The sequence below is a fragment of the Bufo gargarizans genome, chromosome 8 (assembly GCF_014858855.1).
Source record: "Bufo gargarizans isolate SCDJY-AF-19 chromosome 8, ASM1485885v1, whole genome shotgun sequence".
Lineage (NCBI taxonomy): Eukaryota > Metazoa > Chordata > Amphibia > Anura > Bufonidae > Bufo > Bufo gargarizans.
The window spans coordinates 31,494,956-31,522,271 of NC_058087.1; the positions used below are offsets into that span (position 1 = coordinate 31,494,956).

Consider the following 27,316-nt stretch of genomic DNA (forward strand, 5'->3'; position numbering starts at 1 on the left):
GTGTTTGCAGAGCGCGGCGCTGAGGAGGGGGGCGGGTGTTGAGGACTTAGCCGCACCTCTGGGAGGCGATGAGTTGATGTTGGGGCTGGGCCCTGGGGAGAAAAGCAGCCGCATAGCCGGCTGTACGTCATGAGTGGGCGGGGCCTTATCTGCGCTACGGGCCCCCCAGTGCCGCGGGCCCCATAGCAGTGGCGTGGTCTGCCTCTGGGCGGTACGCCACTGGCTGGAGTACAACTGACTCCATCCTCAAAGCCACAGGCAATATAAACCCCTAGTGGCCACACCAATCCAGGTAGTTACCCCACCAGTACCAGACAGGGAAAGAATCAGAAAGGAGGAAGCTAAAAACATGCTGCAACACATTGCCCCTGGCAACCAACATGCACATGTGTCACGGCGAACTACAACAATACCGTGACACACAGACCCTGGGTTACCAGCCCTTTGACCAGAGAACCAGCTGGACGACTGAGCCACAGATCCAGGGGACCAGCCTTCTGAGAGAGAGAGAGGGACAGCTAGCTCAGGCCTTTCCTGAGGACAGAACCTTCTTCTGCCCAGGAGGAGCCAGCTGAGTGCACTGATTGTATTGTTTTGCACTTAAATCCGTCCAGTAAAGAAACACCCTGGTTACTGCAGACCCTGACTCTCTGGACTTATTTCCCATTGGGGTGCACCACGCCTTACCATCCCTTCCAGAGAGCAGCAACGAGGTGTCCGAGGGACTTAGCGTAGTGTTGGGGCCACCCCAAACCCGGTTCCTGAACAAGGGCAGACTGACAATATTTTCTCTGATCAAGTGCCATTCAGACTCTCTTGGGACATCTAAAAAAAATGACTGTCTGGAAAAGTAAAGGTGGGCGCTACCAAAGTCCTGTGCCATGCCAATGTCTGAAATAATAATAAAAACAAATAATTGCAATAATTTAAATAATAATATAAATACTACTACTAAAAACTGTAATAATAACAAATAATTATAATAATAATAGTAATAATAAATAATAATTAATGATAATAAATAATAATAATAATAATAATTAGTGCGGGTTTATACCCACTTTTACCACTAGAGGCCGCCATCATCACACAGTCCATACAGAAGCAGACTTGCTGTAGCAGAAGCGTTCGCTGGGGCGTGGTTATGTAAATCACTTTAGGGGGCGTGCTTCACTAATGTATAAAATAATAATCAATATAAGAATCATCATCGACCCTCAGAATAATAATAATAATAGCCTCAGTCGCCCATTCACGTGTTTAGCACTTTTGTCCTCCAGAGGTCGCTCTCTCTCCAGCCGCCGGGAGCCGTACTCTCTGCCTGGGGGAGGGGCGTGGCTCCGCGAGTCCTGGGAGTGGGCGTGGCGCGGTCACCTGGAGGAGGAGTGTCATGCCGGCGCTGCTGATGCTCCTGGCCGCGGCCGCCGTCTGCTGCTCCTGCTGCGGGCTCGCGCTGCTGCTCCGCCGGCTCCCGGGCTGCTCCTGCCTCCCGCGGACACTCATGGCCCGCACCGAGAAGCCGTTCTTCAGGATCGCGTGAGTGCGGGGGGTGATGGGAGCTGTGGGGTCAATGTCCGCCCGGCGGGTCACAGATCACTGCATGCAGCTGCTGAATTCTGCTGCGATGTTTTGTTAATTGCCGCAGTTTTTTTTTTTTTTATTTTTTATATTTATTATATTTTTTTTTTTCTGGGTTAAATTGAAAAATAATGGCGTAATCACCTGATTTATCGGTTCCCTTATTATAATTTTTAGGAAAAAACAAAACAAAAAACGAAACATGACGTGTCATGGCGATACGATAACCTTTATCGCCGCAGTCTTCTTTAAAAATCGCTTTGGATGTCGCTGTGTGAACGCAGTTATATTGCATCACATCGCGTCGGATGGACGGCGTCACGGTGCCAATTGTCCCAGATCAGCGGCAGATTTTAGGGTCTAGTGGTAAAGGCGATGGGCAGAGGGGTGCCCCCCCCTCCTCCTCCTCCTCCCCCCCCCCCGCCCGCCCGCCACTTCCTTAGGATCATGCATGAAATATTGGGTAATTGCTTGTTTTGATGCCTGACTGCTGAGCCGAGGCGCGATGCTCTGTCTGCATGTAAACAGTGCTGAGCTAGGGCGAGCAGTACGGTGCAAACGCTCTGTCAGATGTAACCGGTAGTGAAGAGCGACGTTCTGCAGAATATAGCCAAGCAACGTCTAATCGTGAGGAGTAACGCTCTGCGGAATGTATGCAGATTGCATTCTGGCAGTACTGGGCTATAGAATGGAGCGATGCTCTGCAGATGGCGTTCAGGTAGTGTTAAGTTGCCGTATTGTCCATCAAAGAGCAACGTTCTGCGGCTTATACGTGCACGCCGTGCTGGACACCGATAGCTGATATGGTGTAATGTTCTGCAGAACGCTGATAGGCAGTGATAAGCGGCAGGTTTTACATTGCGATGTTCTGCAGAATACATGTTTTTCATTAGGTGAAATCTGCTGCCTTCGGAAACACTGATAAGAGTGTTGCAATGTTCTGCAGAATGTCAGGAACCAGCCTTATCTCCTGGCAGCTGGTAAGATGCTGCCGTTGCTTTTAATGGCCGTGGTGATGATTAGAGATGAGCAAATTCCGCTTATGAAATTCGTTTGCGATTTGTTTATTGGTAAAACATGGATTGCGTTATGGACGCCGTTACCACGGACCAAAACGCGATTCTGTGACGGAATGCCTTTAGAGGACTTCCGTTATTCATTCCGTCATAACATAAGTCTATGGGCTGCAGAACGGATCCGTCCCGTTTCCGTTATGCAGGAGAGGCCTCTCTAAATGAGACGTTCTCGTAGGTGACTGCTGGGATCGCAATGTTCTGCAGGATGAGATGTTCTAGGTGACTGCTGGGATCGCAATGTTCTGCAGATTGTCCAGTATTGAGCCTGACTCATGGGGTGACCAGACCTGTAGTCATCAGCAAGACTTGGCTATGTCCGGAGTAGCAGACTGAAGGGTTAATTTGAGAAGGGAGCGATGATCTGCCAGACAGAGAGCGCATTGTCATGTCACACCATGAATGTAAAACCACAGCCGTGTGTGAACTGGGGGTGACGTATATTTCAGAGAGTCAGAATGGGATATCCACTGATTATACTCCAGAGCTGCGCTCACTATTCTGTTGGTGCAGTCACTGTGTACATACATGACTTATCCTGTACTGATCCTGAGTTACATCCTGTATTATACTCCAGAGCTGCACTCACTATTCTGCTGGTGCAGTCACTGTGTACATACATTACTTATCCTGTACTGATCCTGAGCTACATCCTGTATTATACTCCAGAGCTGCACTCACTATTCTGCTGGTGCAGTCACTGTGTACATACATTACTTATCCTGTACTGATCCTGAGCTACATCCTGTATTATACTCCAGAGCTGCACTCACTATTCTGCTGGTGCAGTCACAGTGTACATACATTACTTATCCTGTACTGATCCTGAGTTACATCCTGTATTATACTCCAGAGCTGCACTCACTATTCTGCTGGTGCAGTCACTGTGTACATACATTACTTATCCTGTACTGATCCTGAGCTACATCCTGTATTATACTCCAGAGCTGCACTCACTATTCTGCTGGTGCAGTCACTGTGTACATACATTACTTATCCTGTACTGATCCTGAGCTACATCCTGTATTATACTCCAGAGCTGCACTCACTATTCTGCTGGTGCAGTCACAGTGTACATACATTACTTATCATGTACTGATCCTGAGTTACATCCTGTATTATACTCCAGAGCTGCACTCACTATTCTGCTGGTGCAGTCACTGTGTACATACATTACATTACTTATCCTGTACTGATCCTGAGTTACATCCTGTATTATACTCCAGAGCTGCACTCACTATTCTGCTGGTGGAGTCACTGTGTATATACACATTACTTATCCTGTACTGATCCTGAGTTACATCCTGTATTATACTCCAGAGCTGCACTCACTATTCTGCTGGTGCAGTCACTGTGTACATACATTACTTACCCTGTACTGATCCTGAGTTACATCCTGCATTATTCTCCAGAGCTGCGCTCACTATTCTGCTGGTGCAGTCACTGTACATTACATTACTGATCCTCAGTTACATCCTGTATTATACCATTGTGCCATTTGGGATTTATAAATGTCGTAGATGGAATCTTTTTCTCCTTCTGTTCAGTTTTCCCTGTAGTTCTGGTGTTCATGAACCAGAAGGCTCAGGATGAACAGACAGGAGATTTGGTTTGTATCAACACATCCGAAAACCAAACCAACCTGGCAGGATTTTCACTTCCTCTTTGGCTCACACAGGGTTAACCAGCCAAATCTGAGATGAACCTTCCCAGGGCTCGTGAGGCTTCGTTGCTAATGATCTGCCGTGAAATGATGAGAGGTGTTGTCAGCACCCGCTGCAGAGTTATGTTCTCACCTCCAGTGACTCAGCAGTGGTGTGAGGCTGCAGCTGATCCGAGAGCCTCAGAACCCGCCTCCTCTGTGTGGTTTTTGTAGGCCATATCCGAGATAAGGAAATTGGGTGTCATTTACACTCTGCTTGCTGTCAGTAAATGAGAACTGTAGCTGTTCACATCCATACTGTGCCCTGTTTTCACCCAGCAGGTAGATCCAGTGCCTCAGAGCACAGCGGTTCTCAGAATCTGGATGTGAAGAACAAATCTTCCCATTCACTGACAGCAAGCAGAGATCTTGAGCATATTGGAAGGAAGGCAAAGCTTATAATAATCTAATCGTACTTTGATTAAACTTTATATAGTAGCAAAACAATACTTGCCTTTCTGTACTGTTTCATTGATCCGCTTGCTGTCGATGAATGGAACCCTGTTCGTTTACACCCAGAAACTGAAAACCTTTTCTACAGAATCCTCTGCACATAAAGGGGTTTTCTGTTCTTATCGAATTGCTGGCATATCGCCCAGACATGCCATCACTTTGTCACTGGTGGGGGTCCACACACAGCGGTCTGCACAGGAGCTGAATACATAAAACGGCAGGAGATTTTTAATTCAATTAGATTGCAGAGTTGCTTCACGTTTCAGTATTGAAGCACTGTGACAATAGAAAAACATGGTTGCTAAAATAATCACACCCGTTGGTACAGGAGGGTGGAGGGGTAAACCATCGGCTGACAGCTGCATGCCATCAGATTGTAAGCTCCTAGGACCAGTCTTCTCATCGCTCTCTCGTATGTGATGTTTTTCATTTTTTTTTGTGTTACAAAGTGTCCATTCATAGAATGCACAGTACAAGGTGCGCCAGTGCAAACAGTAAATTATGCCGAGAATAGTGTCAGTGGCGACTGCGGTGGAGAGGCGGCGCAGGAGGGACTGAGGAGGAGCAGGACGGACTGTGGCGGAGAGGGGGCGCAGGACAGACTGCGGTGGAGAGGGGCGCAGGAGGGACTGAGGAGGATCAGGAAGGACTGCGGCGGAGAGGGGCTGCAGGAGGGACTGTGGAGGAGCAGGAGGGACTGCGGCGGAGAGGGGGTGCAGGACGGACTGCGGCGGAGAGGGGGCTCAGGAGGGACTGAGAAGGAGCAGGAGGGACTGCGGCGGAGAGGGGGCGCAGGAGAGACTGAGGAGGAGCAGGAGGGACTGTGGTGGAGAGGGGCGCAGGAGGGACTGCGGCGGAGAGGGGGCGCAGGAGGGACTGAGGAGAAGCAGGACGGACTGCGGTGGAGAGGGGGCGCAGGAGGGACTGAGAAGGAGCAGGAGGGACTACGGCGGAGAGGGGGCGCAGGAGGGACTGAGGAGAAGCAGGAGGGACTGCGGTGGAGAGGGGGTGCAGGACGGACTGCGGCGGAGAGGGGGCGCAGGAGGGACTGAGAAGGAGCAGGAGGGACTGCGGCGGAGAGGGGGCGCAGGAGAGACTGAGGAGGAGCAGGAGGGACTGCGGTGGAGAGGGGCGCAGGAGGGACTGTGGAGGCGCAGGAGGGATTGCGGCGGAGAGGGGCGCAGGAGAGACTGAGGAGGAGCAGGAGGGACTGCGGTGGAGAGGGGCGCAGGAGGGACTGTGGAGGGGCAGGAGGGATTGCGGCGGAGAGGGGCGCAGGAGAGACTGAGGAGGAGCAGGAGGGACTGCGGCGGAGAGGGGCGCAGGAGGGACTGCGGCAGAGAGGGGCGCAGGAGGGACTGAGGAGAAGCAGGAGGGACTGCGGCGGAGAGGGGGCTCAGGAGGGACTGAGGAGAAGCAGGAGGGACTGAGGAGGAGCAGGAGGGACTGCGGTGGAGAGGGGGCGCAGGAGGGACTGCGGCGGAGAGGGGCCACAGGAGGGACTGAGGAGGAGCAGGAGGGACTGCGGCGGAGAGGGGGTGCAGGAGGGACTGAGGAGAAGCAGGAGGGACTGCGGCGGAGAGGGGGGTGCAGGAGAGACTGAGGAGGAGCAGGAGGGACTGCGGCGGAGAGGGGGGCGCAGGAGAGACTGAGGAGGAGCAGGAGGGACTGCGGTGGAGAGGGGGGCGCAGGAGAGACTGAGGAGGAGCAGCAGGGACTGAGGGGGCGCAGGAGGGACTGAGGAAGATCAGGAGGGACTGCGGCGGAGAGGGGGCGCAGGAGAGACTAAGGAGGAGCAGGAGGGACTGCGGCGGAGAGAGGGCGCAGGATGGACTGCGGCGGAGAGAGGGCGCAGGATGGACTGCGGCGGAGAGAGGGCGCAGGATGGACTGCGGCGGAGAGAGGGCGCAGGATGGACTGCGGCGGACAGGGGCGCAGGATGGACTGTGGAGGCGCAGGAGGGACTGCGGTGGACATTCGACAGTACTGGTAACACTCAGAAGTATCTTTACTACAAGCTGCTGGCAATTTATTTGTAAACTTCTAGCAGGAATAATACAGGAACGCCACAACACAGAGTCATAGGAATAGACACTGCAGAATTATTATTACATGGGGAATGCAAATAGTCATTAAAACTGACATTTCAGGAGAGGAGAGCGGTCCTCGTTAAATAAAGTTGTCAGATTTGTGAACTAATACTTTGGCTCTTGGTATCTGAGCTCCTACAACGCAATGGTTTTAGTTTCAGACTAGGGCTGCAGTAAACGATTATTTTAGTAATCGAGTATTCTTTATTTAGTAATCGATTATTTTTTATGATTTATCGAGTAATAAGAAAAAATGAAGACCCCTTGCCATCGGTCCCCACCACACTTTGTTCCCCTCTGTGCGATTAGCCCAAGTGCATCAGTTCCCCCCCAGAGCCATCAGCTCTACTCCCCCCCCACCAGAGCCATCAGCTCTACTCCCCCCACCCCTAGAGCCATCAGCTCTACTCCCCCCCCCCCCCCCAGAGCCATCAGCTCTACTCCCCCCACCCCCCCAAAGCCATCGGCTCTACTCCCCCCCGCCCCCAGAGCCATCGGCTCTACTCCCCCCCGCCCCCAGAGCCATCGGCTCTACTCCCCCCCGCCCCCAGAGCCATCGGCTCTACTCCCCCCCGCCCCCAGAGCCATCGGCTCTACTCCCCCACCCTTTTCAGTCTCTGCTGCTGACACCCGGAGTGCACAGCGTCATTGGTTGCTATAACGCTGTGCACTCCAGGCACCCGGCCTTAGTTGCGCCCCCACACCCTCGGTTTCACCAACTTACCTTTCCAGCAGGGGCGCCGCCGACACTCCATCGTTCCGCGCTGCTCTACACCTGACGTCACACAGCGCGTCCGATTACGGCGTGCGTACGTCAGGAGGTCAGTGCAGCGCGGGACCATGGACGTGCTCTGGAGTGTCTGGAGGCCCCCTGCTGGAAACGGTGAGTATTGCGGGCCAGCAGGAGACCACGGAGCGGGAGTAATAGCAAGCACTTCACTCCCGCTCCGTGGTCACATGACACAAACGAATCTTCGATGCAAAAATTTGCATCGAGAATTTTATTGAGTGATCGTTTCAGCCCTAGTTTAGACCTGGATAGAGAAGAAAACCTTAAGCGCAGCTCTGTGATGGCGGTAGATTGCAGCGGCATATCGCGTGTTTCTATTGCTCATCGTAACCCAAGTCATGACTGAGAAATAGAAACACGCGATATCACGCTGCAAAACCATCATGGAGCCGGTATAGAGTTAATCATCGGTTCATATACAGTTCAGCAAAAAATTTCTACCCTACTGTTTTAATTCCTCACAAATTTCATGTTTTCTGCTTGTTGTCAGTGAATGGGAACACAGTATTGTTTACATCGCACAGCTGCAGTGTGTTAGTAAATAGGCCTCTGTGGATTAAACCCAACAGCGGCACAATTCTCCAGGCTGATGGCGTTTACCTGCGCTGATACATTGTAGCGAGATCAGAGGAGCTCCCGATCTCCAGATATAAATAGGAATGTTTTTTTATCACTGACAACAAGCAGAGAACTTGAAAAAAGTGAGTAATTCAAAGTCTGTTAGAAAGTTGCAGAGCGTTCCCGTCTGTCGTGATTAAGCTGTATTTACATGACACTGGAAAACCCCTTTAAGGAACAGATTTTCTTCTTGTCTCAATCGCTCACCGTTCTTTCCTTTTTTTTACTTCCCTAAAAGCTGAAGCTGTCAGTTGCAGAGCTCAGGATGGGGAGCGAAGTCAACATTTCGTGACATAACGGCGGGTTTAATTTTTTTTATTTTTTTATTTTTTTTACCAGTTTAGAACTTGCAGAGTTTATTTTGCCAGAAAAGCTGCAATGTTTCATTTATGAAAATTCACTTTGTTGCCCATAGCAACCAGTCTGATCTGCCTGTACAAGGCATGAAAGGCATGCTGTGATTGGCTGCAACAAGGCCACCATTGGGCGTGTCTCGGATGCCTTATTTCAGGAGTTTTTTGGTGTGGACTTTGTTTATCGTACGGCCACGAGGGCGGGTTTTTCTTTTTTTTTTTTTCCACAGAGTTTGGAATAGAGTTAGAATCCTCATGCGTGAATTTTGCTGCAGATTTGTCTGGGGTTGTCACAAAGCCAACATTTTGATTCGATTTTTATACCATAAGAAAGTATTGCGATACTCGATACCACGCGAAAAAAATTAAGCACCAAAAAAAACTGCGTGCATTCTGCATTTTATGGAACGTCCGGCTGGGGCTACGATCAGAAGCTGCCACTGCACCACCAATGGATGAGGAAGGGGGTCCCCGGGGCCACTGCCACCAATGACTATAAGAGCTCGTTCACATGAATGTGTGCTGCCCGTTGCCGTATTGCGGACCCGCAATACACGGGCACCGTTCCGTGGCTATTCCGCATCAATGATGCGGACCAATTCATTTCAATGGGTCCGCAAATCCGGAGATGCGGAACGGAAGCACAGAACGGAACACTACGGAAGCACTACGGAGTGCTTTCTGGGGTTGCATTCCGTGCATCCGCACCGCAAAAGGATAGAACTTGCTCTGTGATCCCCATGCGCCTGCCCCGCGGACGGTGCCCGTGAACGAGCCCTTACACTGTGGATGGAGGGGGCAATTAAATATAAGGGCTCATGCATACAAACATATTTTCTTTCTGTGTCCGTTTTTTGCAGACCGTATGCGGAACTATTAACATCAATGGGTCCGCAAAAAAAATGGAAGTTACTCTGTGTGCATTCCGTTTCCATATGTACGTATTTCCGTTCCGCAAAAAAATAGAACTTGTCCTATTATCTGCATTACGGACAAGGATAGTACAGTTCTATGAAGGGCTAGCTGTTCCGCAAATTACATAATGCACTCGGACGTCATCCGTATTTTTTGCAGACTGCAAAATACATACGGTCGTGTGCACGAGCCCTAATACTGAGAAGATGGGGAGTAGGAGGGGAGGGGTTCTGCACCTGAGGGGTTAATTACCACGGTTCGCAGCACACAGTCATAGAGGCCGGGTATTGTTATGGCCGGCACCCGCAGCCTACATTTGTATTCATTTGTATTTATATTCATTGGTGGCGCAGTGGCCACGGTTCCTCCCCTCCTCCTCCTCTCTGTTCTCACCGGGGTCAGCCGCACACAGTGGTCAGGGACTCCCTCCTTCTCCACTGTGACTGCTCAGGATAACATGGTGCGCGCAATAGCGCAGCCTAGTATCGTAAAATAGCAAATCCCAGTATCGAATCGATCTGGGTACAAAAGTATCGATGCAACCGGTGCAACCCTACATTTGTCACGGATTTCCCCCTAACTATTGCAAAACAAGTGAAATACACAATAGAATTCGGCAGTATGTCTGCAAAAATGCGCCCCGCAGGTCGGTTTCTGCTGTGGATTTTTTTTCTCGTCTCATCCACTTTGCTGGTTCTGTGATACTTTGGGGACTTTCTCACAATACCACAGGCGAAAATCGGCACCATACCTGCTATGTGTGAACCTGCTGGATGTACGGATCGGTAGCTGCTTTAACAAGCGTCAGTACCGCAGCGGGAGTAGTTACCAACAGTTACGGGAGGGAGCGCGGTTTGTGCAGATTGACCCGTGGGTGTTTTGTGGGAGTTTCCCAGGTGTTTCGGTGGTGGTCCCGGGGCAGGACTTAAAGGTTTCGAGCTGTTTTGCAACCATGCAGGTCGTGACATCATGCCCATGGTGGAGAATGCTTTCAGCATGCATATTATGGCTGCAAAACCCGGCAGGCTCCTCGTCTTAGATCTTTTTGATGCATTAAAATGATTATACCCGTGTTCTGATAATCCGGCATGTGAAGAGCAGCGGAGGTGCTGGTTTATTGGACGTTTCTGCTCCTCTATACGGCATATACTTCCCCTGCGCTGGAGATGCACACTGCTTTCCACTACGTTTTTATTACAGCTTGGATTAGCAGGATTTCTGGACCATCGGTTGCTGAATTAATGGACTTTTCCTGTGTAAAGTGCTGGTTTTCTTGTATATTAATGCTACTGGTAGTCGTCTATATGGGGGGGGGGATAGCGGGGGTGAATTTTTGGTACTTGTTGAAAACTTCTGGAAATCATTATGAAACCGCAGAATGGGATTTCCTCTAATTGCCGTCGTCGCTCATCTTCTGTGATGGGGGATGAAGCCGCAGTCTCGGGAAGGTCATGATGAGGTGGGGTGGCGCAGCGGGGGGCAGTGAGCGGCCATCTTCATGTGTTGTCCGTTTCCTAGTCGTTCTGTGGCATAGGCATATGTACCCGGTTGCTGCCTCTGTGATTGTGCAGCTGCTTGGATCAGCAGCCATAACTTATGGTACCTAAAGTAAAAAAAAAGCAGGCATCTGCTCGACTCTGCTCCGGTCCAGTGGCAAGGGTCCGACTTCTTCTTGTCCCCGATGTGTAAGCTTCTAGACAGGTACAAGTGCACACGGAAGACACTCCCTGGCCTTAGTGGTGACGGTGGGGGGGTTATAACTGACCATGACATATCCTGATGAGCAGGAGTGATGTAAGGTGGTAGTTTGGTGAGAAGTCAGTGACGACGAAACACGTTCCACTTGGTGGTGACTGAACGATGAACGTCGATCTCCAGATTCCTGTGTGACTGGACCTGTCATTAACATGAGTGGGAATTCTCTGCCTGATGCAGTTATTAAGTATCCAGTGACCATTAGAATCTACAGGAACTGTTCAATGACTTTGTAACTACCTGACTGTCACTTACAGATGGAGGAACATAGAGTTCACATACAAGAAGAAGACTGATTTACAGGGCAGCTTCACTGGATATCATGTGCAAGAATGTACAAGAATATAACTACTATAATACTGCCTCCTATGTACAAGAATATAACTACTATAATACTGCTCCCTATGTACAAGAATATAACTACTATCATACTGCTCCTATGTACAAGAATATAACTACTATAATACTGCTCCTATGTACAAGAATATAACTACTATAATACTGCCTCCTATATACAAGTATATTACTACTATAATACTGCGCCTATGTACAAGAATATAACTACTATAATACTGCTCCTCTGTATAAGAATATAACTACTATAATACTGCCTCCTATGTACAAGAATATAACTACTATAATACTGCCTCCTATGTACAAGAATATAACTACTATAATACTGCTCCTATGTACAAGAATATAACTACTATAATACTGCTCCTATGTACAAGAATATAACTACTATAATACTGCTCCTATGTACAAGAATATAACTACTATAATACTGCTCCTATGTACAAGAATATAACTACTATAATACTGCTCCTATGTACAAGGATATCACTACTATAATACTGCCCGCTATATACAAGAATATAACTACTATAATACTGCTCCTATATACAAGAATATAACTACTATAATACTGCTCCTATGTACAAGAATATAACTACTATAATACTGCTCCTATGTACAAGAATATAACTACTATAATACTGCTCCTATGTACAAGAATATAACTACTATAATACTGCCTCCTATATACAAGAATATTACTACTATAATACTGCGCCTATGTACAAGAATATTACTACTATAATACTGCCTCCTATATATAAGAATATTACTACTATAATACTGCTCCTCTGTATAAGAATATAACTACTATAATACTGCCTCCTATGTACAAGAATATAACTACTATAATACTGCCTCCTATGTACAGGAATATAACTACTATAATACTGCTCATATGTACAAGAATATAACTACTATAATACTGCTCCTATGTACAAGAATATAACTACTATAATACTGCTCCTATGTACAAGAATATAACTACTATAATACTGCTCCTATGTGCAAGAATATAACTACTGTAATACTGCTCCTATGTGCAAGAATATAACTACTGTAATACTGCTCCTATGTACAAGAATATAACTACTATAATACTGCTCCTATGTACAAGAATATAACTACTATAATACTGCCTCCTATATACAAGAATATTACTACTATAATACTGCGCCTATGTACAAGAATATTACTACTATAATACTGCTCCTATGTACAAGAATATAACTACTATAATACTGCCTCCTATATACAAGAATATAACTACTGTAATACTGCTCCTATGTACAAGAATATAACTACTATAATACTGCTCCTATGTACAAGAATATAACTACTATAATACTGCCTCCTATATACAAGAATATTACTACTATAATACTGCGCCTATGTACAAGAATATTACTACTATAATACTGCCTCCTATATATAAGAATATTACTACTATAATACTGCTCCTCTGTATAAGAATATAACTACTATAATACTGCCTCCTATGTACAAGAATATAACTACTATAATACTGCCTCCTATGTACAAGAATATAACTACTATAATACTGCCTCCTATGTACAGGAATATAACTACTATAATACTGCCTCCTATGTACAGGAATATAACTACTATAATACTGCCTCCTATGTACAAGAATATAACTACTATAATACTGCTCCTATGTACAAGAATATAACTGCTATAATACTGCCCCTATGTACAAGAATATAACTACTATAATACTGCTCCTATGTAGAAGAATATAACTACTATAATACTGCTCCTATGTACAAGAATATAGCTACTATAATACTGCTCCTATGTACAAGAATGTAACTACTATAATACTGCCCCCTATGGTTAGTGTATGGACCTACATGAAGAACAGTATTTCCATATCTTTGGTTGCCCTTTCTATCTGTATAATAATCCATTCAGTAGCAGTTGATGGTTTTGCAGAGCTTCGCTGTGTCCTGCAGATGTAGCACATGATGGGATTGTGTAACCTGCTCTCGTCAGTTACCGCACAGTATCTGTACAGTGTTTTGCAGTTGACATCGGAGAGAACAGAGCCAGCCTTGTGTTGGGGTCTTGGCCGCACAGTTGTTTGATATCTGTCATAAAAGCGATGTGTTCAGTACTGGCTGATTCTTTATCAGGGAGGAGGCACCGAGGTCAAGTACAGAGGGACCCCGCTGTGTGGCCGGGAACAATTTCAGGATATGGCTGCTTAAAGAGTTCCTGTATTCTCGATAAGAACACAACAGGTGGATTGTAGTTAAGTTTTACGTGATCTGAACAAAGCATCTGAGCATAAATAAAAGACCAAAGACTGTTTGTTTGAAAGATTCCTTTTCACCATCGCAGTCGCCAATGGGTGGGTTTTATGACATTTTGCGTCTATCAACCCAAGGCTCATTATAAGTGTCATTATAGGTTATTTGTGGGTTAATTACCTGCTTCATGTAACTGATCTTTTGTAAAAAGTTGAATATATTTGTACATACATTACTTATCCTGTACTGATCCTGAGTTACATCCTGTATTATACTCCAGAGCTGCACTCACTATTCTGCTGGTGCAGTCACTGTGTACATACATTACTTATCCTGTACTGATCCTAAGTTACATCCTGTATTATACTCCAGAGCTGCACTCACTATTCTGCTGGTGCAGTCACTGTGTACATGCATTACTTATCCAGTACTGATCCTCAGTTACATCCTGTATTATACTGCAGAGCTGCACTCACAATTCTGCTGGTGCAGTCACTGTGTACATACATTACTTATCCTGTACTGATCCTGAGTTACATCCTGTATTATACTCCAGAGCAGCACTCACTATTCTGCTGGTGCAGTCACTGTGTGCATACATTACTTATCCTGTACTGATCCTCAGTTACATCCTGTATTTCTTTTATTAAAATTTTAAAACAAACAGATAAATAAATATATAAAACAGAGACCAAACCAACCATACAGGACATGATGCTCCTCAGCGCGGCGCAGACAGCACCGGTCCAGCCCACTCGCCACAGAACACCAGCTATGTACAATATTTACAATATCTATGTACATGTACTAACCTTCCTGATCCGGTTGCACCTACCTACACTTAACAAATACAGAAGTTAAACTTACAAAAAGCCCACCCACCACCACCCCAATGCAACACACAATTTTTTTTTTTTTTATATATATATATATATATATATATATATTTTTTTTTTTTTTTTTTTTTTTTTTTGGTCCCTGAGCTGGTCCCGCATCCCATGCCCCCAGTACATGATAACAGACGTCCATGAACCAGCCCAGGATTTTCTTATATGTCCCAAAGTCCCCAATGTTCCATGGAACCCTCCCCCCATTTACCCACCACCCAACCTAACACTACACCCGACAACTCAACCTATACAAATATACAAATATATATATAGACATAAAGACATATAAACTACATTACATAGTACATTACATAGTAGACCTTACCCTCACCACCCACCGTGAGGCTTTTCAGCCACACACAACCCATTAAAGCCCAAGTTTGGCGCCTGCAAGCCCTATGTCCTCATACAGCCACCAAACAAAACAAAAATCTACAGTGTCAGCTTCAGCCCACCACCGGGAGGGGAGACAACAGGCTAGGGTACCCTAAAGGCAAAACCCCTCCAGAGGAGAGAGGCTCTACCCGCCCCCAACCTCTCGTACTCCAGAGAGCGCACCTTCACCAGGTCTCCGAGAATGTTCCTAACCACCTCATCCTCGGGGAGGATTTTGCGTTGCGTCGAAACTAAACACCGTGCATGCCACGTGTAGTACCTGACCACTGAGCTGACTAGGAATAAAGTGCAAAGGTCCCTACCACCCAGGTGTCTGAATGCTCCATAGGCCCATTCCGCATAGGAGAGAGTGACCAGCCTAGGCCAGCCAATGGAGGTCCCCACCCTGGTGTAAACCTCTGTGTTAAAGGGACAATGAAGCAGGAAGTGGTCCATGCTTTCCAGCACACCACCGCACTCCTCACGGGGACACCCCCTGTCCTCAGAGCTCCTACACTTCAGATTGTCCCTCACACACAGTTTCCCATGGAAGCAGCGCCAAGTCAAGTCAAAGAACTTCAAGGGGATCCTATTGGAATTTAAAAGCCGTAACCCAACCCTCAGATCCCGACCTGGGCAGTCCCTGAGGGCCAGAGGTTTCTGGAAATGGGTCAACAGAACCCTCTGGTCAAGGAGTCTCCTTGACTGAGTCCTGATTTCCCACATCCCCAGACCCCACCGACGTAATACCTTCAGAACCAGGGCAGCATAAGCCGGGAGATGCCCATGTGGTGTGCGGAGATCCTTCACTTGCCCCCCTGTCTCCCATTCCTGGAAGAAAGGCCGAAACCATCCCCGACAGGAGGCTACCCACAGAGGAGCCCTCTCTTGCCAGAGGTTCGAGAGATTAATCTTAATAAAGGTGTTCACCAGGAACACCACAGGGTTGACCATACCCAACCCTCCTAGTCTCCTCGTACGGTAAGTAACCTCCCTCTTGACAAGGTTCAGTCTGTTTCCCCATAACATCTGGAAGAACAGACTGTAGACCCGAGTCCAGAAAGGTTCCGGCAAGACGCACACACTGCCCAGATATAACAGCAAAGGGATCAGGTAGGTTTTGATAATGTTCACCCTTTCCCTGAGGGTTAAAGACCAACCCTTCCACTGGTCCACCTTCTGAGCGGCAATCTTAAGCCTGCTATCCCAATTTTGATGGGGGTAATCCCCCTGGCCAAATTCAATGCCGAGGACTTTTGTAGATTCCTGGGGCTCTGGAAGGGTGTCCGGGAGATCAAAACCAGGATCTCCACCTCCCAGCCAGAGACTCTCACACTTATCTCGGTTGATCTTGGACCCAGATGACTCTGAGTAGCGCTCTACCTCAGACAGTACCCACTCTGCCTCCCCTCTCGAAGACACAAAGATAGTTACGTCATCAGCATACGCCACCACCCTCAGTGTAGTCTCCGGAGCCGCCCGGTCCATCCCGATGCCCGCCAACGGCCCACGATCAACCCCTCTAAGGAAGGGATCGATCGCGAACACGTACAAAAGCGGGCTCAGAGGACAACCCTGGCGAACCCCAGATCCCACCCCAAAAGGACGCCCAATCCAACCATTCACAAGCGGGAAACTCTCTGCCCCTGCATACAAGGTCTTAAGCCAATCAACAAACCCCCCGGGCAGGCCATATCTCAGAAGGACAGACCAGAGGTACTCGTGGTTAACACGATCAAATGCTTTTGCCTGATCCAAGGACAGCATGTACCCCTTCCAGTGACCTGCCCTGCCCTGCTCCACGGCCTCCCGGACACTGAGCACAGCACTAAAAGTACTGTGGCCGGGAACAGAGCAATGCTGGGCCCCAGAAAGGAGCTGGGGTGCAAACTTCACCAGCCGATTAAATAGCACCTTTGCCAAAATCTTTCTGTCCACACCGAGGAGCGCTATGGGACGCCAATTCTCAATGTGGAAAGGATCTTTACCCTTTGACAGGATGATCAGGGCCGACCTCCTCATTGACTTTGGTAGAGTACCCGAGGAGAGACACTCATTTAATACCTCAGTCAAGAGGGGAACTAAGGTGTCCTTAAAGGTCTTGTAAAACTCAGATGTTAAGCCATCCGGACCAGGTGATTTTTTGGGAGCAAGCCCCTCAATCACCAGACTGACTTCCTCTTCACTGATCATTTCCGTCAAACCGTCGAGAGAGGGGTCTACCCCTGGTTCAGGGACAGTTTCAGTCAGGAAAGCCGATATCTTATCACGATCAAGATCCCTCCTTGCCATGAGATGTGAGTAAAAGGATCTGACAACCTCCAGGATCCCTGATCTGGACCTTCTCAGAGAACCCGTACTATCAATCAGTCCTGACACAATCTTACTACTCACTGACATCCTGCAGTTTTTGTAAGGGTCGGGCGAGCGGTATTTCCCGTAATCCCTCTCAAAAACCAAAGATGCGTGCCTATCGTACTGACACCTCATAAGCAAAGACTTCACTCTGGAGATCTCCTCACGGCTACCCCCAGTCGAGACAAGACGTTCGAGTTTCCTCCTCAGGCCCTGATACAGGCGATACTTACTCAGACTCCTGAGGCTCGAGAGCTGGCGGAAGAATCTCCCCACCCTTTCCTTGAAGATCTCCCACCACTCAGACTTACTGCCGCAGAGATCCAGCAATGGTACCTGGCTCTGAACGAAATCCTCAAAGGACTGTCTTATCTCCGCTTCTTCCAAGAGAGACGAATTGAGCCTCCAGTAGCCCCTTCCCATTCGGGGGGTCTCTGCAACATTCAGAGAAAACAAAATCATACAGTGGTCGGAGAACTCCACCTCCACAGCGGACACGGCTGAAGAGACGGCTTCCTCCTTTAAATAAAACCTGTCTATTCTAGACCTACAACTAGCCCTATGATAGGTGAACCCCGGGTGGCCTGGGGTGTGCCGGATGTGGACATCCACCAGACGAGCCTCACTAGCTATTTTATTAAGCGCAACGCTGTCGTAAGTCAGCTTGTCCCTGGAACCTCCCCTATCCTGGGGCCTCGTGACAGTATTGAAGTCCCCTCCAAAGACCACCTGCCGACTTGTAAAAAGATAGGGCTTGATCCTCATGAAGAGACACTTACGGTCCCACTTGGACTGGGGACCATAGATGTTAATTAGACGAAGTTCTTGTCCCCTCATGAGGACATCCAGGATCAGGCACCTCCCCATTTCTAATTCAATAACCCGTCGGCATTCTACCGGTGCAGTAAAAAGGACTGCCACCCCGCTATACGGCTCGGCCGCAAGAGACCAGTAGGAGGATCCGCGTCGCCACTCCCTTTTAGCTTTAAATACAGATGCCAAATCTGGCAGCCTGGTCTCCTGCAAAAACAAAATGTCAGCTTCAACCCGGCTGAAAAAATCAAAGGCCGCAAATCTAGCCGTATCTGACTTAATGCTGGCGACATTAATGGACGCCAGCGTCAACGGAGTGAGTGCCGCCATCATGGGTGATTGAATTAGATGGCTTTCTTTTCCCACTGCCCCCACCAACTTTTTCATCAGATGATGGCTTACCCCTCTTCAAACAAACAGATGTGTCCATTTCACCTCTGCCCTTGTGCTCTGACTCCAAGCCAGCCCCCACCCCTGAGGACATGTTTTCCCCAGTAGAAGGAGGCTCGGCGTCCCCCGCAGGCCCAGGTGTCACCGCGACTCCCGAAACCTCCCCACCGGCTCCCTCCCCTGAGGAGGGGGAGGTGTCACCAATGGCTTGGAACCGGTTTGAGAGACTAATCAGAGGGGGGTTGGTTGTACCTTCCTTTGGCATCTGGCGGGTGGGAGAAGATCTTAAATCTCCCTTTTTCCCTGTACGTTTATTACCCTGCTTTTGCCATCCCCCACTTCCCCTGTCATGGGGGGATAATGAGGAGATGGCACCTTCCTCTTCCTGGATCCTCCTAATTTCCTCATCCAGCTCACTGTCCCTTTGGGCCTCAGCAGTAGCAGCAGTCTCAGGGGTGAGATCAGGGGTCATCCCAGCTTCCCCAGTTGCCTGAGGTTCCCGGGATTCACCCATCTCCCTCTCCCTTCGGCGATTTTCCTGACGCCTCAGTTGGGCAGGCGTCTTTTGCTTACTTTTCTTCCCTGGCCCCTCTGTTCCTTCACTTCTGCCAGCCCCTGCCCCAGTAGAATTGGCCTCACGGCTTCCTCCCGCCGGGGCATTGACCGCATTGGCAAAGGAATGAGGGCAGCGACTGAATGGGTGACCTAAGTCACCACACAGGTGACACCTAATCTCTGCACATGATGCAGCGAGGTGGCCAATCTCCCCACACAGCGCGCACTTCTGTACAGTGCAGTTAGCACTGAAGTGTGTGGGGCTGCCGCATCTGTGACAGAGCTTCGGCTGACCCTGGTAGAAAATCTGGATGCGATCCCTTCCAAGGAAGGTGGCAGATGGTATGTGAGTAACTGTGTTTCCTAAAAGCCTAAGTTTTACCATGAACGTCCAGGCCCCAGACCAGATGCCATGTTCATCCCTGTTCTTCTTGGGAACCTCCACCACCTCCCCATATCGGCCGAGCCACGTCATGATGTCAATACACGAGAGTGACTCGTTACGGGTTAGAACGGTCACCCTCTTCACATTGTTCTGACGAGACACTGCCTGGACGGCAAAATCTCGCCAGCTGGGCTCGTCCTTTGCCATCTCATAGTTCGACCAGAAGAGCTCAAGTCCCTCCGGCCGAACAAAGCTGACATCGAACTCAGGGGTCCCATAGGGATGTATCAAGGCGTAGATGTCTGTCGCCTTGAAGCCCATCTTTAGAAGGAGCTCAACAACTTCTGATCTTGAAGGACATGTATCACTGCCCCTCCACCTCAGACGGACCACATTCCTACGGAGAGCACCCTGCCCAGCTGTCGGGAGGGACCACGTGGTCTCCCCGCTCCTTTGCTCTCGGAAGGCTGAGAGGCCATGCCTATCTATCCAAAAGGATAGATCAACCTCCCTCCCCTCTACATTGATTGTGCTCTCCCCTCTCTTTAGAGCCTCCAGAAGACGCCGCTGCAAAACGCCGTCCCCAGAGCCAGAGGACAAGGAGGGTCCCCTACTCACCCCGGCTGTGACAGTAGCAAAACTGCGCACAGGGGCTGCCACAGCCGGGGGGGCAACCGGACCAGGTTCCACACCCTCCCCACTTACCAAAGACCCTCCACCACCCACTTCCATATCTTCCATCCCCAAACCAGCCTTACTTACAACAGATTCTGCGACCTCCCTTCCTTCCCTCCTAACACCATTCACTCCACCATCCAAACCCCCAGACATATTTTTATTAAAAATAATTTTCTGCCCCCCACCTGCTCCCTCACTCATACTGGCTGAACCGGTGTGTTTTGGTGTAATTATTGGTACCTCAGCATCACTGGGCCCTGGGGTCGGAGCTGCCCCCAAAAGATAGGCCACAGCCCCAACCCCACTTTTATCATTGCCCTCCGCTTCCTCAGTACTACCATTTACAACTTTTGGGCGCCGCTGATCCATTACCGGGCGCCGCTGATCCAAACGCTGCTGATCTGTTCTTTCATGGCGCCGCTCATCTGGACCAGCAGCGCCAATACAAAACAAAGGCTTTGGCCTCAGTTCTTGACCTTCATTGGGAGGCGTAACCGTCATAGCTCCGACAGCTCCTTCATGCCTCTGCTGGCCCGAGGGAACAGCGTCATCAGCGGTTGGAGCCATCGGAGCTCCTGCAGCCATCTGTGGCGTGGAGCCACCCCCTCCTCCCATCAGGGAGCAAACTCCAGCGCCAGAGATTTTTCTCTCATCCTCCGCAGTAACCTTCCTGTCCGGCTTTTCAGCCGGTGTCGCACCAGCTCCATCCCCGTTACTGCAAACAGAGACGGAGCTCACCACCATATCGGATACCTCGCTCTCCCCTCTCTCCTGCACCGAGTCCACTGCAGGACACGGGCTGGGCTGAGAAGAGGGGCTAATACAGTGAGCCGGCCCTGCGGTCGACCCGGGGGTCCCAGGGAGGGGGGTGTATACATATCTTACCTGCTCCTGGAGCTTGGTCTTCTTAGCCTTTTTCTTTCCTTCCCCAGGCGTCTCCGGTGGCAACTCATCACCAAAGCATAAGTCCTGGAAACGCACTGGGGACTCCAGGAGCTGGATCTCCTCCACTAGGGCCCCTCCCGGGCTGCAGGTCTCATACTCATCCCCCGAGCCGCAGCTGGGTGACCTTGCTATTTGGCGTGCAGGGGGCCCACTGTACGGAATCTGCTCCTGCAGGCTGCCAGGTGGATCTTGCTGGTCATCATCATCATCCTCCTCCTGCACGACTGGTTCCTTCTCCACCTGGCTGTCAGGCTGCTGCCCCATCTGCCCCTTCTCCTCCGCCATCTTCCGAAAACGTTCCTCGTTTAGGAGTTTTTCCTTAAACGGGCCGCTTTTATCTCGGAGTACAGTCCGCCTTTGCTCAATCTCGCCAATGTCAGCTTGTAGCTGCTTTATTTGGTTCTCCAGCCCCTGCTTCTTCCTCTTTGGGGCCACTCCAACACAAGACCTCAAGCCGCGCAGCTCCTCCCGGAGCCTCCTCAGGGTCTTAGTCGCGTCTTCGTACTCACGGAGGTGGCTCATGACCCGGGATCCGTAGGTGGAAATGGACTCCCGGGCCCTCAGTACGCCCCAGCCTTCCTCCTCAAGATCTGCTTCACCTCCGTGAACACTCGGCTTTTGCTGGGCCCCGGAAGGGCCACTCTCACCCATGCTGGCATTCGGGTCCTCCTTAGCGGATCCAGCCTTGCGGCTCTTCCTACTACCCTCAGACTCAGGGGAGACAGAAGCCACATTACTGCGACTCCTGCCAGATCTTCTTACCCCTGAGTCCTCCATGCAGGCCAAACGCTGGCTTCTCCTGTCCCCTGAAGGCCTGCCGCTGGGAACAGGAGCCTGGGGCTTGCTTCCCTCGCTCATGCCTGAGAACCCACTCTCCCCCTGGGGAGGAGAGAGCCGGCCTCAGGTGGATAGATTTTCCTCCAAACGCTCAGGAGCAGCAGCAGCAGCTACACACAGCCACAGGCGACCACACCCACAGGTAATCGCAGCTCAGGAACAGCTGGTCCAGAGCTGCACTCACTATTCTGCTGGTGCAGTCACTGTGTACATGCATTACTTATCCTGTACTGATCCTGAGTTACATCCTGTATTATACTCCAGAGCTGCACTCACTATTCTGCTGGTGGAGTCACTGTGTACATACATTACTTATCCAGTACTGATCCTCAGTTACATCCTGTATTATACTGCAGAGCTGCACTCACTATTCTGCTGGTGCAGTCACTGTGTACATCCATTACTTATCCTGTACTGATCCTGAGTTACATCCTGTATTATACTCCAGAGCAGCACTCACTATTCTGCTGGTGCAGTCACTGTGTACATACATTACTTATCCTGTACTGATCCAGAGTTACATCCTGTATTATACTCCAGAGCTGCACTCACTATTCTGCTGGTGCAGTCACTGTGTGCATACATTACTTATCCTGTACTGATCCTGAGTTATATCCTGTATTATACTCCAGAGCTGCACTCACTATTCTGCTGGTGCAGTCACTGTGTACATACATTACTTATCCTGTACTGATCCTGAGTTACATCCTGTATTATACTCCAGAGCTGCACTCACTATTCTGCTGGTGGAGTCACTGTGTACATACATTACTTATCCTGTACTGATCCTGACTTACATTCTGCATTATACTCCAGAGCTGCACTCAGTAGTTACAGTCGGTCCATTGGACTCGAGTTTGCAGACAGTGAAGCCTTTGGTCAAATGCATCAACCTTGTTTTGTATTTCTATCTTCAGAGCTGCGCCCCCCCCCCCCCCCTCCCCTGATCATTAATGGCCGGATGAGGCAGCAGATTGATCTGTCATCGGTCTGATCAGAGGGTTGGCTGTGCCAAGTGAGATTTAATTACAGGCTGGCGCTCGCTGCGTTGTGAGCACAGAACGTACGCGGCTGTGAGGCTGATTGCAGAGCGATGCCAGCGTTTCCTCTGCACTTTACAGGAGTCAATCCCTGGTGCCCAGAGCCCGTACTGAGTCTGGACTGTGCGGCCTCCGCCTTTCAGGGGTCTGGTAAAGCTGGGTGACAACCCACATGCCGTGCAGGGGGTGATGGTGTGCGCCTGGAAGGCGGCGAGTCTCCAGCGTGGCGCACCTGTGTGCGGAGGCCGCCTCCGATTCCCGGCCTCTCATTGTTATGGCCCCAGGAGCGATTATATCATCTGTTTTTCCTGCTCTGAACAAACGAGCGATTAACAGAGCAGCCGGGGGCAAAGGTTAATTCCTGCAATACAGTAAAACTCTTCCTCTTTCTGTCGAGCGGCTCCGCCGGAGCCTCGGCAGGTGTGCGCAGGATAGTGACAGTCTGCGCACGCTGCGGCCGGTTCTGGAGCTGGGCTGACTGCGGTATTAGACCTCTTTCACACGAGCGTGACTGATTCGGTCCGGGTGCGTTCAGTGAAACTCGCACCATTTTGCAAGCAAGTTCAGTCAGTTTTTTCTGCATGAGAACAATGCGTTTTGATGTGTTTTTCACACACGTGAAAAAAAACTGAAGATTTACAAACAACATCTCCAATCAACCATCAGTGAAAAACGCTTTGCACTCGGACTGTATCCAGGTTACATCCGTCTATGGGGCCAGGGCTGCGTGAAAAACGCAGAATATAGAACAGGCTGCGATTCTCGCGCAACGCAGAACTGATGCGTGAAAATAAAACCGCTCATGTGCACAGACCCAGTGAAATTTATGGGTCAGGATTCAGTGCGGGTGCTGTGCGTTCATGTCGCGCATTGCGTCCGTGCGGAAAACTTGCTCGTGTGAAAGGGTCTGAACACCGGCATGCTGCCGCAAATGTTTCAGATGCCGCAGTTCTCTTGCCGAGGAGCAGGGTAGAGTCCGGGGGCAGGTGTTGTATGGGATCCTGAGTAGGACCGCGCCGTAAGGTTCAAGCCCACAGGAAATATGTGAAATAATGGGGGACATTTATCAAGCGCGCCTGTTTTCCCATAAACTTAGACTGGCGGTTTTCAATCGGCTTTCTTTCGCTGAGTATTTATCAAAAGTCGCACAGCCGTTGATGGATTAGACGAGGAGTGTCATTCAGACAACCATAGTTTTTTGCGGATCCGCAAATTGCAGATCTGCAAAACACGGATGCCGCCCCGTGTGAATTCCAATGCCTATTCTTGTCCGCAATTGTTCTATTTTTTGGGGCGGGGCCACGGAACAGAACTACGGTCCATTAAATTGAATAGGTCCGCACCCGTTCCGCAAAATGCAGACCCGTTCTTACAGCCATGTGAATGGGCCCTTGGTCTGACCTCTGCTGGTTGTTTTTCAGTATGACAGGTTCTTATTCACTTAGATTGGTCTAATTCACTTTAAAAAATTACCATTTTTGCGGCAAAAAGTCACCTGTTTCCAGGAAAAAAACGTCTTTTAGTGCAAAAAAAGTTGCAAATGAGGAAAAATAAACCAGTAGGTTCAGGCTACTTTCACACTAGCGTTAAAGTTTTCCTGCATTGAGTTCGGTCCTAGGGGCTCAATACCGGAAAAAAAACGCGTCAGTTTTGTCCTAATGCATTCTGAATGGAGAGCAATCCGTTCAGGAGGCATCAGGATGTCTTCAGTTCCGTCCCTTTTACGGTATTTGGCTGGAGAAAATACTGCAGCATGCTGCGGTATTTTCTCTGGCCAAAATTCCGGAACACTTACTGTGTTCATGAAATTGCCGCATTGATGGATTTGGTTGTCCGGTCTGCGCATGCGCAGATCTTTAAAAATGTGAAGAAAAAATAAATACTGGATCTGTTTTTCCAGATGACACCGGAGAGACGGATCCGGTATTTCAATGCATTTGTCAGACGGATTCTGGCAACGGAACTGCCTGCCGGATTCTTCTAACGCTAGTGTGGAAGTAGCCTTAAGGCCTCATGCACACGACAGTTTTTTTTCACGGTCCGCAAAAACGGGGTCCGTGATCCGTGACAGTTTTTTCGTCCGTGGGTCTTCCTTGATTTTTGGAGGATCCACGGACATGAAAAAAAAGTCGTTTTGGCGTCCGCCTGGCCGTGCGGAGCCAAACGGATCCGTCCTGAATTACAATGCAAGTCAATGGGGACGGATCCGTTTGACGTTGACACAATATGGTGCAATTGCAAACGGATCCGTCCCCATTGACTTTCAATGTAAAGTCAGGAGTCCCTTTACTTTCACACTTGCGTTCATATAATGCAGAGGGTGGCTCCGTTCAGAGCGGATCCGTCTGCATTATATTGTTAAAACATTTCTAAGTGTGAAAGTAGCCTCAGACGGATCCGTCCAGACTTTTACATTGAAAGTCAATGGGGGACGGATCCGTTTGAAAATTGAGCCACAGTGTGTCATCTTTAAACGGTTCCGTCCCCATTGACTTACATTATAAGTCTGGACGGATCCGCTTGCCTCTGCGCGGCCAGGTGGACACCCGAACATAACTTGAAGCGTCCCCATCACCATGGGAACGCCTCTACGTTAGAATATACTGTCGGATATGAGCTACATCGTGAAACTCATTTCCGACAGTATATTCTAACACAGAGGCGTTCCCATGGTGATGGGGACGCTTCAGGTTAGAATATACTGAAAAACTGTGTACATGACTGCCCCCTGCTGCCTGGCAGCACCCGATCTCTTACAGGGGGCCGTGATCAGCACAATTAACTCCTCAGGTGCCGCACCTGAAGGGGTTAATTGTACTATCATATCCCCCTGTGAGAGATCAGGGCTGCCAGGCAGCAGGGGGCAGACCCCCCCCCCTCCCCAGTTTGAATATCGTTGGTGGCACAGTGTGCGCCCACCATCGGGCCCCCCCTTCCTCCCTCTATTGTTATAAATCGTTGGTGGCACAGTGTGCGCCCCACATCGCCCCCCCCTCCCTCCCTCTATTGTAATAAATCGTTGGTGGCACAGTGTGCGCCCACCATCGCCCCCCCTCCCTCCTTCTATTGTAATCGTTGGTGGCACAGTGTGCGCCCACCATCGCCCCCCCTTCCCTCCCTCTATTGTAATAAATCGTTGGTGGCACAGTGTGCGCCCACCATCGGCCCCCCTCTCTCTATAGTAGTAACAACCATTGGTGGCAGTGTGCGGCCTCTCATTTCCCCCCCCATCATTGGTGGCAGCGGAGTTCCGATCGGAGTCCCAGTTTAATCGCTGGGGCTCCGATCGGTAACCATGGCAACCAGGAAGCTACTGCATCCCTGGTTGCCATGGTTACTTGGCAATAGTACAATTGTAGAAGATTCATACTTACCTGCTTGCTGCTGCGATGTCTGTGACCGGCCGGGAGCTCCACCTACTGGTAAGTGAAAGGTCTGTGTGGCGCATTGCTAAAGAACTGTCACTTACCAGTAGGAGGAGCTCCCGGCCGGTCACAGACATCGCAGCAGCAAGCAGGTAAGTATGAATCTTCTACTGTTGTACTATTGCTAAGTAACCATGGCAACCAGGGCTGCAGTAGCTTCCTGGTTGCCATGGTTACCGATCAGAGCCCCAGCGATTAAACTGGGACTCCGATCGGAACTCCGCTGCCACCAATGATGGGGGGGGGGGGGAAATGGGAGGCCGCACACTGCTACCAATGGTTGTTACTACTATAGAGAGAGGGGGGCCGATGGTGGGCGCACACTGTGCCACCAACGATTTTTAACTATAGAGGGAGGAAGGGGGGGGGCGATGGTGGGCGCACACTGTGCCACCAACGATTTTTAACTATAGAGGGAGGAAGGGGGGCGATGGTGGGCGCACACTGTGCCACCAACGATTTATTACAAGGGAGGGAGGGGGGGCGATGGTGGGCGCACACTGTGCCACCAACGATATTCAAACTGGGGAGGGGGGGGGTCTGCCCCCTGCTGCCTGGCAGCCCTGATCTCTTACAGGGGAATATGATAGTACAATTAACCCCTTTAGGTGCCGCACCTGAAGGGGTTAATTGTGCTATCATATCCCCTGTAAGAGATCGGGTGCTGCCAGGCA

General features: G+C 49.6%; 1 protein-coding gene across 1 annotated transcript in view; it reads left to right on the top strand.

Annotated features, from left to right (window-relative positions):
• The first annotated feature begins 1,348 nt into the window (after positions 1-1,348).
• LOC122945237 (probable hydrolase PNKD) overlaps positions 1,349-27,316 on the top strand; it is a 53,236-nt gene continuing 27,268 nt past the window's right edge. The window contains exon 1 of the mRNA XM_044304235.1: positions 1,349-1,536. Coding sequence (XP_044160170.1) covers positions 1,391-1,536 — 146 coding nt within the window. The 5' untranslated portion in view covers positions 1,349-1,390. The remainder of the gene's footprint in view (positions 1,537-27,316) is intronic.